General features: G+C 31.9%; 2 protein-coding genes across 6 annotated transcripts; both read left to right on the forward strand.

Annotated features, from left to right (window-relative positions):
• Positions 1 to 128: 128 nt before the first annotated feature.
• On the forward strand, positions 129 to 5,091 carry LOC110996144 (putative histone-lysine N-methyltransferase 1). The gene is made up of 10 exons (XM_045633294.1): positions 129 to 156; positions 278 to 445; positions 727 to 801; positions 1,481 to 1,576; positions 1,650 to 1,714; positions 2,613 to 2,780; positions 3,267 to 3,531; positions 4,017 to 4,163; positions 4,714 to 4,863; positions 5,041 to 5,091. Exons 1-10 carry the CDS (start codon positions 129 to 131, stop codon positions 5,067 to 5,069), a joined length of 1,191 nt encoding a protein of 396 aa, XP_045489250.1. The 3' UTR covers positions 5,070 to 5,091.
• A 5,127-nt stretch (positions 5,092 to 10,218) lies between these two features.
• On the forward strand, positions 10,219 to 14,692 carry LOC110996158. 5 transcript variants are annotated; one of them, XM_045633047.1, is made up of 3 exons: positions 10,219 to 10,742; positions 10,919 to 11,091; positions 11,369 to 14,692. In XM_045633047.1, exons 2-3 carry the CDS (start codon positions 10,920 to 10,922, stop codon positions 13,666 to 13,668), a joined length of 2,472 nt encoding a protein of 823 aa, XP_045489003.1. In that variant the 5' UTR covers positions 10,219 to 10,742; position 10,919; the 3' UTR covers positions 13,669 to 14,692. The 5 variants fall into 5 exon arrangements, with proteins under 5 accessions (XP_045489003.1, XP_022119398.2, XP_022119396.2 ...); XM_022263706.2 differs by having other exon boundaries at positions 10,220 to 10,830; positions 10,919 to 11,094; XM_022263704.2 differs by having other exon boundaries at positions 10,220 to 10,761; positions 10,919 to 11,094.
• The last annotated feature ends 710 nt before the right edge of the window (positions 14,693 to 15,402 follow it).

Genomic DNA, 15,402 nt, shown 5'->3' on the forward strand with positions numbered 1-15,402 from the left:
GCAATAAACAAACTTCATTTTTTAAATTATCTTAAACCAATAACAAAAAGTATATACATTTCTGCTCCAACCAAGCGTGTTATTACTAACATTTACGACGGTACTGAAACTTTTCAAGCGGTTAAGTCATGTCCTTTAAAATCTACTTTTTATTGGGTATGATAGTGTTCCTTTTATAACTTTTTCCTTGTTAGTCTTAACTTGATTCGCACTTTCGTAAAAAATATTTTCTTATTACTTCCATACGCCTGTGTCATAATTTTTGGATCGTTTACAGTATTGCCCTTATTATCAAAACAAAGTGACAATTGCAAGAATTTAAAATGCCCGAACCAAGAAGACTCAACCTGTGTTAAAGTGACATATAGAAAAGGATTTAAAAATATTGAATATAATGTGATAGTATATAATAAATGCGAAATTGGTTATATAAAATGCCATCCAGGTAAGGCAAAAAAAACTTCAATACAATATACAGGGACATGTATATTAAATGCAGTATTTTAATGTAAAAACATGCAGCGTTAAGTGATTACATTCAACGGCTACAATAACTACGATGACGTCATACCCTGAATCGTTTACCGAATAACAAAGTTATTCTTACTGATAAGACAATTTGTCTTGTGTTGTCTTAGACAAACTCTGTCAATTTACCGAATTCAGCGTACTTAGCCTTAGGCGTAAAGTTTTATATTTTTTTATATAAATACTTTATATTTCTAGGCATGAAAGCATATATACTACCAATGCGCAATTGTCATTCAAGTATTAAACGATCGAAACGGGAGATTAAAAGAGGTAAGGATAAAATAATGTTAAAAACTCTTCATTAAAAATAAAAAGCCCGTACGTCAATTTATTGAAATTTACCATTCAGGGTTAATTCTCAGCTCCATCTCTATTTGACATTGTTCACGGTTCAACAATCGACAATAATTCTGCTATAATATGTATATATACCTATAGTAACAGCTACTTCGTATCATACTCGTAAGATGCTCCAGTTCAAACAATTAAAATACAAAAATTGTATTAGAAACTTGGCGATTGAAAAGAGTGCGAACTGGTTGTAAATGTAAATTTAATTTGTTTTTTTTGACGTTCATAAGTGTACATGTTTACCTATATGAATAAAGATATTTTAAGTTTGAGTATATATGTATTGAAATTGTTTCCTACCAAGGAAACAATTTCAATACTAGTGTTGTAATGTAACTCCAATATTAACATGTCTGTGGTTATTTAAGTATTTTGCGTACAATTCCACTCCTGTCTATGAAATTAAATTATTAAATAAAAAAAATATGACTGGTTACTAATTGTGTAGTTTAATGGGTAATCAACGTTTTTCGAACAGAACCATTTAATACTGTTGAGATTTTAGTTTTTTAGTCTGTTTGACTTCCATTCAATATTTACACTCGAGGGTTACAGTGAGATCTTCAGTATAGACAAATCAAAAATTTTCTTTTCTCAGCTCGTAGAACATTTCACAGAATTGGTAAAGGGAAGAAGTTGTATTTATATGGAGATAACTTGAGTGACCCTTCGTCTGACGACGTGAAGAATTATCGTACGTAACTTATATACGTTAAGTTTCTCGATTTAAAAAAATGCATGTTAAAAAACGTATACAGCTTTTACAGCAAAGAAAAAACTAAGCAATAAAAAACTCAATAACAAAGTAAGGGACGAACAGCTAGAGAATGAGGTATATATGTTATTTCATTTTTATTTATTCTTAGTATTACGAATTATGACTGTAACTTCAGAACGACGCACTGTGTACCTGAGACGTTGTCGTTTCATTGTGCCCAAATTGTTTATAAAATATCAAAAGTTGTAATATATACTCACCTTTATATTTATATTTTGTGATGGCTTACCACAATTAAAAATGTTTTTTTTTATAAATGATGTTCGCTAAGAATAGATATCATTGCTTAGATTTCCTTTCGAATGGTGTCAAAATTCCTTATAGACTTTTGGCTTGAACCCTCCGTATGCTGTTGAGCCATTAATATTGCTGCCGTAATTGTAATGGCTCATATCGTTTGGAGTGCGAAATATTTTATTAATTTCATCATTTGAAAATTGTAAAAAGTATTCACCCCTTACCACTTTTTCAACAAATACGCCATTTTGTTAGCGTTGAAAATAGTATTCTACCAACTCATAATATGTAAAAATACCACTTGTAAGGCACAATATTGTTAAAAAATTTAATATCATATAAGTCAGCAATCTATTTTAAGTTTCATGTTCTGGACATTTACTTAGACATCGATTGCTGATTCCACTGATGCCATGTAAAACAAACCGAGATTTTTTGTTAATTCAGCCCCTCAGCCTTGCGCATATATATGTGTTCCTAATGCGAATCTATCCTTTCATGTGAAACTAGAATTATCGGGCCCAAAACAGGTTTGTTAACTAGCGCAAGGGTTGGATAGTCACAACCATATGAATTTTCTTCCATGTGCATGCGTTGACATTGGGTATAGTAATTGTGACATTTGAAGCCCTCTTGTTTTTTTCAAGTTAATTTTTAAACTCATATCATGTGGTCTGTCGATGACTCGCGATCTTATAAATAAACCATATTTCAGCAAGATGGTAATGAAAACGACAATAATGATGAAAATAATAACGATCAAGATGATAAAATCGATGATGATGATACACCTCGTATGGACAGTACAGAAGCGTTAGTTGTATTGAATTCTACGAGTGTGGAAAAACATGTTATGACACCAAACGAAGATCACAATCATAAAGTAAAGTAAACTATGACAAAGATTTTCATCATGTGATCATTTCCGTTTCTTTCTGATTCCAAAATCTGTTGAGCATTCTTCTCTGCTCTGCTACTACTCGTACCTACTACTTAAACAAAATCCCTATCCACAGCAGAACTTAAGTAGAATCCATTTAATACGCCTGTCTCACGTTTGTCATCATCGTTTAATGGTCCATAGATCTGGTTTACAAGGCGCCTTAAGTTCTCATGTCATTTTCACGCATGTATATCCTTTTTCTAACATTTACATTAGTGTTTGATTGTTCTGATTTTGAGATGTGTGATGTTCGAGAGCATAAATAACAGAAAACGATATAAACAAATTGTACGCATTTGACTGCTTATCTAATCTCTCGCTTAGCGAATGAAAGTAAATTATGGTTGAGCTAGTTCTCAATGAAGTGAATTTGCATTATTAGATAATCATCAAGTATAGATCAATAGCAATAATATGTTATTAAAGGATAAAGAAGATGAAGGTCTTGATTCAATTAACGTGATTGATGAAGAACAAGGTGTTTCACTTGATGATACATTAGATCATAGCAATGGTACTGAAACCAACAAAGATAAAGAAAGTTTTACCGATAGGGGAAGTGATGAAAAAAACGAGGATGTAGCGCAAAATGAAGAAACAAGAATCGATCCAAATTCCGGTGAAAAAAAGGAAGTATTTAATGATGATGTTAAAGTACCTAAAGATTATGATCATACGGAAGAAAATAACGGTATGTTATACCTACTTGTAATTTGTTTTTCACATAACCTATTTTTATGGTAGGTATCTTCTAATCATATTATGGTAATGTTGATATTATGGTGAATACTCGATATGATATGCCACAATTCTATTTGTGACTCGCCCACGTTGTCGTATCGTTTTTTTATAGCAAATTATTTTTTCTTAGGTAATTATAATTAATTTTTGTCCATTCTCTTAAAATAAGGGGAGTTTTTTTCATATTTGAGGCGGGTCGATTCCCAGACGAGACAAAATCATTAAATTCAGTATTACTTTTAAAAATGAAAGAAAGTCTTCTTTCAGCAAATATCCTATGTACAATATTTAATGTACTTTCCCTTGTTGTCACATATTCTTGAGACGCCCGGTATAACTCTCCAATACAGAGAGAAAATGCAAAACAGCAAGTAACATTCAAATTTTATTGGATAATAGTGAAGAAAATCTATTGCGTCTTCCTTGCTTTTTCAGCCAATCTAGAAGAGGATAACAAAGATTGCCCATCTACATGTTCGTTGCGGGATATGATGATTTGTGCACGATGCAATCACGGCGTATATCGTACCTTTATGAGTGTGTGCCATTTACGAGCATTTCTTTGCGCACACACACATGAAAGTTAGTAGGTATTATTAAGATATAGTTTAGATTGTTAATATATATAAAAATTAATTGCTGTAAGTTTATCTCGCCAAAATTCGAGTGTGCCTGAACCGATTTGGCTAATTATGATCTCGAAGGTCAGGAAAGGTTTCGTTGGTCTATTTAAAAAAAATGTGTGTTAAGTTTTGACACAACTATATATAGGTAGGTCATCTAGAGTAGTGTAAGATTGTGTTCCAAAATTTGACGGTAGCTTTTTGACTATTGTCTTATAAAAATGTAATGTTAATATTATTAACGTAAAGCTTTAAATTTATATTTTATTTTAAATATATATATGTGTGTGTATATATCTATATATACACACATATATTATATACATACATGTACCTATGTTATAATATTATAACATAAGTGCCATACATCAGAAAATCTACATTCTAGTTAGGGTAGGTGTATAATAAGTAAAAACGTTAATGTTAATTTTCTACAACTTAATTTAATAGTAAGAAAAATAAGTTATTTAAATAAGCTATTTTATATATATTTAATAATATACTTTTAGAATTATCGCTAGTATCCAGGCAGCCTTGCATACAATCAGCGCCTTTTTTGTCCGACCTTCCGCCTTCAAGTGGACGTGTGCACGAGCCGAGTGACAATGACAGAGTGTTACAATTCATACGTTGCAGAGCTGAGGGTAGATTGGATAAAGGTTCGTTTTAATTTTAGAACTTTCACTTACCACCTGAAATCTAACTATTTTAGTTTAACACCGCTTGTACTGATTTAGATTTTATAAAATTCTGTGCAAAATACTTTTAACATTATCATATAACCGAATCTCTTTATTTGTTTAATAACTTTTTTAGTTTATTTTTTTATGTTTCAGGTGATCCTAAGTGTAACTTCAACCGTTAGAATTACAGTACATACTAATAAAAACATCTTAAAAATAGTGTTATTTTATAATCTATGTTTTATGTGTCATATTCATCAGTGTTGGCTCAGTGGTTTTACAGTGCGACTCTCATCTCTAGCGCCGTACGTTCGATCCCCAGCTGTTCGATACACCAATGGGCTTACTGTCTATGTGGAACATGGAAAATATGGGGAACCGGCATTCCTTAGTGTCAGGCACAAGATTGATCAACTACTTGCCATTTCTTGCCTTGTCCTGCTGTTTAATATGATACCCTAAAGTCACCGGTTTCAATAACCTAAGATATTTTATGGGACATGGAGGTAGACGAGAACGCGGGTCATTTAGACGTACTTGCCGTCACCCTCGGACACATACGTCTACTAATACTATTTACTTACAAATTGGACTAATCAAACTAATTAAGGTGGTTTTAAATCACATTTTTATTTCGATATTATTTTTATCAACTCAATATTACAAAGCCTAACCAACGCACCGATGTGTCAGTCGCTTGTTCTTTTGGAGAGCTACGGATCTTAGTTGCGGCTAAGGACTTTAGTAGAAATATACTACTAGACTGCAGCTATTATAAATATTATTTATTTCTTCAATATGATGAAAACGTCGTGAGTTTACGATTTGGTCACATTTTTTTGCCGTATCGCATAATGACGACCACTCTTTATAGGAATCTTTAAACCTGAATCTGATATGGGCAATCTATGAAATAAATTATTTGTATTAATAGCTCACCATGATTGATTCGATATCTAAAATTGCTACTATCGAGTAATGATATGATAAAAAATGAAATGAAATACGTTTATTTGGAACATAAGATCATCGTGGTATCACTTATTCCACGTCATTAAATTCGAATCTGTTGGCATCCCTAACTCATCGGCAAAGAAGACAGAGGGTGTTGGCCGAGAGAAAAAGTCGGCGTAAAAAACTCTCGGTACTCTTAAAAAAAAGCAAATCATCAAACAATTCTACAATATTTAAAACAAGTATAGCAAATGAATTATAAGTAGCCTGCCCAGCACTAGTCCCAGGCCATTTTATCAACTAGATAATTTATTTATATATTTATTCAGAAGATTCACAGCACAATACAGAAATAGATTATATATGGCATTGTGGGCCAATTATAAATCTTCACAAATAGTTCATTTTATATATATATATATAACAAGACAAACAGAATTTAATTTGTTGACAATGAAAGGTTGTCAATACATTTCATTCATCCTGGTTGAAGTAATTTTGTACCAATGCTCTCCTTGCTGTTACCACACTCCAAGCGAACTTACTTTATAGTAGATAGACTCTTTAGTGTTTCAGAATTTCAAATGGATTTCTTTTACTTGGGCCTCTAAAAGCACTTTAATACGTTCAACACTCTCGTTGAATTTCAATGTTCCATTTGTATTTCTTACATTGTCCTGCGCCAACCTTTCAGAAATACGCCGCATAATTTTTTCATACATTTTGTCATTAGTCCTTGAATTAGTTACATTTCTCATTAATTTCTTAAATGCCATTTTCAATGAAGTTATATTATTTACCTTACGTATCAAAGTCGACTGAATTTTTTGCGCTTGAACAAGCTGTAGTATTTCCACTGCTGTAATAAATTTCTTTGTGTACTACACCCAGATATATATCTTATAATAATTTAAAAAAAATGAAAAGAACAAAAGGAGTAAAACGAAAGTGGCGTTTTGATTTTAATAGATCAAGCGGACGCGATGTCATGACGCATCATGTCGTGTGTCAAACCCCCATTGGGCTAGATGCTGTTAGCCAATTATAATTGAACGAAGCTTAAAATAGTTTCATCTTTCGTATATTATCACCCCCGCGTTCTTGAGTCGCTGAACGAATTCAAGAAAGTTTAAGGTTAGGTAGTAAACAAAATGACTGTTACGTTCAGTAAATGCACATTTTCCTTTACATTGTAGCGGTCTTTATAAACAAAATAAAACAATTGGAAAAATATAAAATAAGACAATTGGGAAAAACTTGCCTATATAAACACATGCTAAACAATAAAGTACTGAAGGACAAGTTAAACAGTTTGATATAAATGTTTTTGCGAACATTTCTGTATTTACACCATATAATTGAAAGTAATATCAATGAAAATAAAATTCAAAAACTATTATCTTTACAACCATACTATAACAGACTGACGCTTTGGTTTCAAATAAAATAGTATTTTTTTAAATATACATATTTTTTAAATAAATGAACACCTTGCATTAATTGTAATTATATGTATACCACTCTCTACACTGATGACACCTCCTTATTTTACGTTGGTTCAAATATCCAGACTATGATTGCTCAAGATCAATCAGACATAGAATCTCTATCTGCTGGGTTTCAACAACTTATATTTAAAAAACATCTCATGTAATATTAAGGTCAACACATAATCTCATTTTCATTTTTTTTACCACAAGAAGTTCAAGACGTTGAAATCACTAGTGTGAGTGAGTGTAGTAAAAAATGGGAGAAACATCTGGGTAGGGAACAGATACATAATATTTAAAGTAGAACTTTCATATAAACAAAACTAAAATCACTTATAGGCAGATGTAAATATTTTATTATGAGATTGACATTAGCACACGCCATGGCACGTGACCGTTTATATACAATCATCAAACGTGTGTATGTAGAATGTCGACAAGTACATTAATTGTATGAAAATGACAGTTCGTATCGACAAATTTTCAAGCCATGACAGTGGTACAAAAAGACACACATTAAAAGGCTTATTACACTATGCGATATTCAGACTGTCTTAAAATCTAATTAGCAAGCTCGCTATTACACTGGACTGAATACCGCATGCTAACTCATTTTACTCATTTGCAAAGCGTACGTAGTCGGTGACGGATGTCGCCATGTGACTTAAGAAACTACCTTAGAGTAGGAGTTGCCGAGTTTGAATGACTAATATAATGTTATATTAGTAATTTATATTATTATATGTAATTTAATAGATACTCCAAACATTCAATATGGCAATAAAAATGGTATGTCTCGGTACAAATCAAGAACAGAACCAGGTTGGCACACTTTAGTATGTTGTCATTAGAGAATCGCAGAAAATTTATTTAAATTTATTGACACATCGTTTGCAGCTAAGATATTCTATAATGTATGTAACATATTATATTATATATGTTTGTTTTTACCAATGTATCAGTGTGTCAAGCGTTGGCTAACTTTATTTATAAAAAATAAAAAACATTCCAAAGTACTTTTTTTTCTTGCGAACACGCCATGGTGCACGCGGCCACAGAAAACAAACATGTACGAACGTCTTTGCTCTGCGACTGCCGCGCGCTGACTGAATGGTTAAGCATGCTAAGTCTTATTACACTACACGATATTCAGCAAGTTAGCAAGTAAGCACCGCCGAACCCATTCGGTCGGTCTAATTAGACAGGCTAACTGGCTAACTCTTATTACATTAGGCTAAATCTTAGTAAAAGGCTTATTACACCACGCGATATTCAGACAGTCTTACTAAGATTCAGCCTAGTGTAATAAGAGTTAGCCAGTTAGCCTGTCTAATTAGACCGACCGAATGGGTTCGGCGGTGCTTACTGGCTTACTTGCTGAATATCGTGTAGTGTAATAAGACTTAGCACGCCAAATAATTCAGTCAGCGCGCGGCAGTCGCAGAGCAAAGACGTTTGTACATGTTTGTTTTCTGTGGCCGCGTGCACCATGGCGTGTTCGCAAGAAAAAAAAGTACTTTGGAATGTTTTTTATTTCTTATAGATAAAGTTAGCCAACGCTCGACACACTGATACATTGGTAAAAACAAACATGAATCTTAAATTTAGAAAGAAGGTTCGGACAATCAATCTTATTATAGAATATCTTAGCTGCAAACGATGTGTCAATAAATTTAAATAAATTTTCTGCGATTCTCTAATGACAACATACTAAAGTGTGCCAGCCTGGTTCTGTTCTTGATTTGTACCGAGACATGCCATTTTTATTGCCATATTGAATGTATGGAGTATCTATTAAATTACATATAATAATATAAATTACTAATATAACATTTTAATAGTCATTCAAACTCGGCAGCTCCTACTCTTAGGTAGTTTCTTAAGTCACATGGCGACATCCGTCACCGACTACGTACGCTTTGCAAATGAGTAAAAATGAGTTAGCATGCGGTATTCAGTCTAGTGTAATAGCGAGCTTGCTAATTAGATTTTAAGACAGTCTTACTAAGTCAGAGGCTTATTACACTATGCGATATTCAGACTGACTTAGTAAGACTGTCTTAAAATCTAATTAGCAAGCTCGCTATTACACTAGACTGAATACCGCATGCTAACTCATTTTTACTCATTTGCAAAGCGTACGTAGTCGGTGACGGATGTCGCCATGTGACTTAAGAAACTACCTTAGAGTAGGAGCTGCCGAGTTTGAATGACTATTAAAATGTTATATTAGTAATTTATATTATTATATGTAATTTAATAGATACTCCATACATTCAATATGGCAATAAAAATGGCATGTCTCGGTACAAATCAAGAACAGAACCAGGCTGGCACACTTTAGTATGTTGTCATTAGAGAATCGCAGAAAATTAATTAAATTTATTGACACATCGTTTGCAGCTAAGATATTCTATAATAAGATTGATTGTCCGAACCTTCTTTCTAAATTTAAGAGTCATGTTTGTTTTTACCAATGTATCAGTGTGTCGAGCGTTGGCTAACTTTATCTATAAAAAATAAAAAACATTCCAAAGTACTTTTTTTTCTTGCGAACACGCCATGGTGCACGCGGCCACAGAAAACAAACATGTACAAACGTCTTTGCTCTGCGACTGCCGCGCGCTGACTGAATGATTTAGCGTGCTAAGTCTTATTACACTACACGATATTCAGCAAGTAAGCCAGTAAGCACCGCCGAACCCATTCGGTCGGTCTAATTAGACAGGCTAACTGGCTAACTCTTATTACACTAGGCTGAATCTTAATAAGACTGTCTGAATATCGCGTGGTGTAATAAGCCTTTCAGTCTGAATATCGCATAGTGTAATAAGCCTCTAAGACTGTCTGAATATCGCGTGGTGTAATAAGCTCTTAACGCTCACGCTTTTTGGTAGTCAACGGTCAATTAATGAAAAAAAACCTCTCTCATTATTGTCTACGGTCAGGAATTCCCCCAAAAATATTTTTTTTCACATAATCTCACAAGTAATAATAGTAATTGTAAACCTTTAGCTACAAAGCTAACTTGTGCAAACTGCAAAAGAAAAGTTCATATTTTGAAAACTAAAACAAAATTAATAAAAATATCTGTAATATTGATAAATCTATACATAATGGTTTTCGGGGATGTTTTTTTTTATTATTTTACCTTGTAGGTGGATAATTGTCTTATAGTTGGTAGCACTGAAGACAAAAGATTAAAGAAATAAAGATTTTAAATTATATGAATAATATTTTACATTGTTAAACAGTGATTCGTGGTGGATTGTTTAGTCATTAGTGAAATAAGTGAATTAACTGGGTATAACCTAATTGACTGACTACTGGAACTGCTGCTTATGTGCCTAGTATTATCTGATCTATGTAACTATAAAACTACAAGTTTGTTGAACGAAATAAATGAAATAGGTACATTATTTGTTTAATGGTAAATATTGTGTTATCGACTATCGTTGCCAATAAAAACAGTGATCAGTGAACAGTGATCCTCGTATAGGTATTCGTAGTAGTCGGTCTAAGTTTGACAAACCATTGTTGTTTAAATTCTTATTACGTTTAACTGCTGTACATGTTGATCTTTTTAGAATGGAAAGAATATCAAGATACGAATTACAACTAGATGCAATGGACTTCAATTACTTACCCATATCATTTTCAAGAGATTTCACCAAAACAGCTCCTATATGGAGTTTTGGATCTGATAGTAATGAGTACTTTGAATTTGAAATCCGAAAAAAAGTTGATGACAATACACAAGGTTGTAAGTATTTATACAGAAGTTTCTTTTTTAATAGATTATTAAGTTTTATAACAAAGATTTGTTTAGAATTAAAATGCCGCTTATACATGCATTTTTTCCATGACTTTCATTTATTAACATTAAGATATAAATTAGCATTAAGTTTAAGATTCTAATAAAATATATTTTTAACTGGTTAATGTGGTAAATTCATTAATCCTTTTTTAAATATGTAGTAGTTAAATTATTGTAACATTCAAATATTTCTATAATAATTTACATAATTGTATTTCAGCTATTATTAAAGCAACATGTCACATTTGTGCCATAGAAGTACCAAAATTATTCTTTAATGACCACTGTAAAAGTAAAAGACATAACATTAATAAATGCATAGCAGAAATAGCATTAGATCGTATGAAAAAACATTTACAGAACAAAGAAGACTATGAAATTACGAATGATGTATGTGAAACATACTTCTGTCCTGAATGTGATTTAACTGTCTCACAAAAAGACCAAAAGTCACATGAAAACCTTCAATCTCATAAATATTTAGCTATGTTTGACAATTTATTAGAAAACCTCTACAAAATTTATGCAAATGAAAGTGATACAAAGAATAGACATGATGAAGCAGATATTTCACATATACCAAACAAAATTGATGGCATTAAGCTGGACTGGGATTCTAATGATTCAATACAATATGTTAGTAATAAAAAACAGCCTGAAGACCCTAATGTGAGTTTAGATAGTTCAAAATTAAACAGATATTCAATTTTGGACCTTGAAAGATTGGATGTTGAATGTGATTCTTCCAACTCGTCCATTTCAAAAACTATTATAGGTAAAACAAATAATATTTTTAAAAGTAAAGAATTAGTTTCTGAAGAAAGTGACTCCAAATCTAATTTTACATCTATTCTATTTGACAAGGCTTCTGTTGTGAATAAAGAGCTTTCTGATTACATTTCGGTTGATGGTGAAAACTTTAATTGTAATGTATGTTATTCAACTTTCAATAAAAATTCATTAAACTCACACATAAATGGATCAAGACATAAAATGAACATGGTATCTAGTGTACATTATATGATGAAGGAATCTGGAAATGATTTGTATTGCATTGTTTGTTGCAATATTATAGAAAATTCAGTTAAGTCAGCAAGGGACCACTGTAAGGGATCAAACCATACAATGTTATATAAAAAAAATCTGAAAGAAAATGGAATCAGACTCACAAGATCTCGAATTTTTTGTGAATTATGTGACAAAACTATTCCTAAAAGAAATGAATTTGTCCATATTTTTGGTTGTAAGCAACATCATAAAAAAAGGTCTAATTACTCATTTTGCAGTGTTTGTGATATATTAATACCAAATAATGAAGTCAAAAATCATGATGATTCTGATTTACATAAAACTAAAGTAGAGTGTAAACAGGACAAATTTATAAATGGTATTGATAAAGCCATAATGAATAATAAAAGAAATGCTGAAACTATTGACAACCCTTCTTCAAATGAAACTAAGACTAGTGAACCATATTTCTGTGTGATATGTCTAGTTAATGTACCTAACACTCCAAATAATATAGAGATGCACAATAATGGAGCTTCACATAAGAAGAAGGCTCAACAGTATTCAGAAATAATAGTTGTTCCGGAATCATTTGTGAAAAGTGAACCAAATGAAACCAAGGGTTTAATATACTACTGTGACATATGTCAATGCAGCTTACTTAATGACAGCAACATGATACTTCAACACAATATTGGAGCATCTCATTTAAAGAAGTTAAAAAAATTGCAGGAATTACCTACAACAAAAGAACTGCCAACCCCAAAAGAAGGAGAGAAAAAAACCGAAATTGTTTGTAAAGTGTGCAAAGTAAAACTTCCTAATACTAAAACAAATATAAGTGAACATGGCAAGGGTAAAGTACATTTAAACAATTATAAACTTACTTTAGAATCAGAAAATATAGTTTCCGATGATAACAAACATTACTGTCAAGCATGTAATGTATATATAGAGAATCCTTTAAAACATATTGAAGAAAAAAGTCATAAAAATAAAAATAAACTACATATCAAAAATCTTTCAATTAAACCAACACTAAATGTAGACCAAACCACAAACCAACTATCAGTTACTGAGGCACATGTTGCAGAAGAATCAATATTGGTTACAACAGATTCAACAAAAGACCAAAACTGTTCTGTGTCTGATCTAAAGGCGCAAGACCTAATTCCATCAATTCCTGGTTGTAATAATGTATACAATGAAAATATTTCTGACCTTGAAAAGATAGATTCAAGTCCAACCCACACAGCTTCTGACAAAAGTACCCTTATAGAGCATGACATTAATAAACCTCCATTAAAAACCAAAGAAAGCAATACTGAAATTAGTTCTTTAAAAGAAAAGCTTAATGTTCGACAAGATGATGAAAAGTTATTAAAAAATGAATGGATCACTATACTTGATGGAGAATATTATTGCAAAATATGTAGTACTTCTTTGCAAAATGTTAAAAAGCATATAAGTGACAGAATGCATCAATATCTTCATCCAAGATTTCCATATTAACATTTTTTTAATATAGAAATCTTGTTAATTTCCATGACTGTGTGCTTATATTATAGTCAACTTAGAGATATCTTAATGTTTAAAATACATCATTCAAATTTTAAAAAAATTGACGGCAATCCAAATTGTTGATTGGTTCTTTTTTTAATATTTCTATATTTATTGAGACCTAAAGAAAATATATCCACATATTTAAAATTACGGTTTGAAAGTTTTTAGTTTGTATTTTCCTAGTTCTATGTGAACTCGCTGCTCTGACGTTACTTCACAACTCTACATGTATATCCTATATTCTTTGAAAACATGCAAGTAGGACTTCTTTAAATAAAGTGATCAGTTCATTTTTTTTTAATAATTTCCAATCAGTTCTTAGGTACGTTCCAACTTCCAAAGAGCATTCGCCATGCAGGGGCAGTGACTAATTTACTAGTATGGTTATAGATATTACACTTCCCTTGACCATTCGATTTTCGTAACATCAGATAAACTAGTACCAAATTTTGCCATAAAATTAAAAAAAAAAGTACCAAATTCGCTTTTGTATGATTGTATCGTTAAAAAAGGATTTTCTCGTTTTAGACAACATTAATAGGCTTGTTTTGCAACGTTCATTATATTATTATTCGTTGCACGTTTATCGTTATTGATATACTTTTCTCTAAAGGAAAGTATCCCCTTTATGATCAGCTATTGCTTATATTGTTAATTATATCTAACAAGTGTTACAGACTACAGTAATGCTAGAATGGTGCGCTATGTTGACGTCATGATATTTTTTCTGGATCTATAATTATTGTTGTTTTAGAACTGGATAAAGTGTGTCAAACAAGTGATTCTTGACGATGCTATACGGTCGTAAAGGTATAAGTCTAAAGGTATAAAAGTATAAATTATCACATTTTATTGGTGTAGTTCTCATTATTCAACTATGTAAAATTGTGTAAGTGCCTGAAATTATGTTTATTGATAGACAGTTAAGCTGAATTTATATTGTGTTTTGACAATAAAATTTTTTACTTGTTAATTTTAGTATTTATTGCACCTCACTCTTAGTTTCCAAACCTTCATGTATTTTTGGGGTGAAACTTCTCTAGGCGCATGAGGGTTTTTTACGGATGAAACGCAATAATTATAATATTAGCGTCACGAAGGTGTGCAGCGTTTTTGTCGAATAAAATGGAGAGAGTAATTGAGACCGATTGAAAGAGTGAGTATAGGCGAACGTAGCATGAAGCAAATATCGGTGCAGTGAGAGTAGGGAGCAAGCAAGTGAGAAAGATCAAGAGAGAGAGTGAGATAGAGCGAACGTCGCATCACGCACAGTGCTATGGAGCGAGATGTGGGGGAGAGAGAGTAAGGGAGATCAAAAAAACGCTATGTGAATATATCAAGTATTCGTTTTGTAGTTGCAAATTAGAACTTTAGATGGCAATTTTGACGTTTTTTCTATTATCATTTTTATTGTACTGTCACGTAATAACTACAGTTTTTTAATTATACTCAAAACTTCTAGGGGCAATTTATTATAAATAAATGAGTCAAGAGTCATGTGATTAATTTAAGACAGTTTTAACTGTATCATTCTCTTGACACAGTTTTTCTCGCCCACGATGATGAGATGCATTTCATAGACCGACAAATCCAAAACAATTTATTTATTGTACCGTATATCATCTTCAACTCGCATAAAAGATTGTGAAGTGTTCACTATAATCTATATTTTTACCACAGCAT

Source organism: Pieris rapae, chromosome 22 (genome assembly GCF_905147795.1).
Source record: "Pieris rapae chromosome 22, ilPieRapa1.1, whole genome shotgun sequence".
NCBI classification, from domain to species: Eukaryota; Metazoa; Arthropoda; class Insecta; order Lepidoptera; family Pieridae; genus Pieris; species Pieris rapae.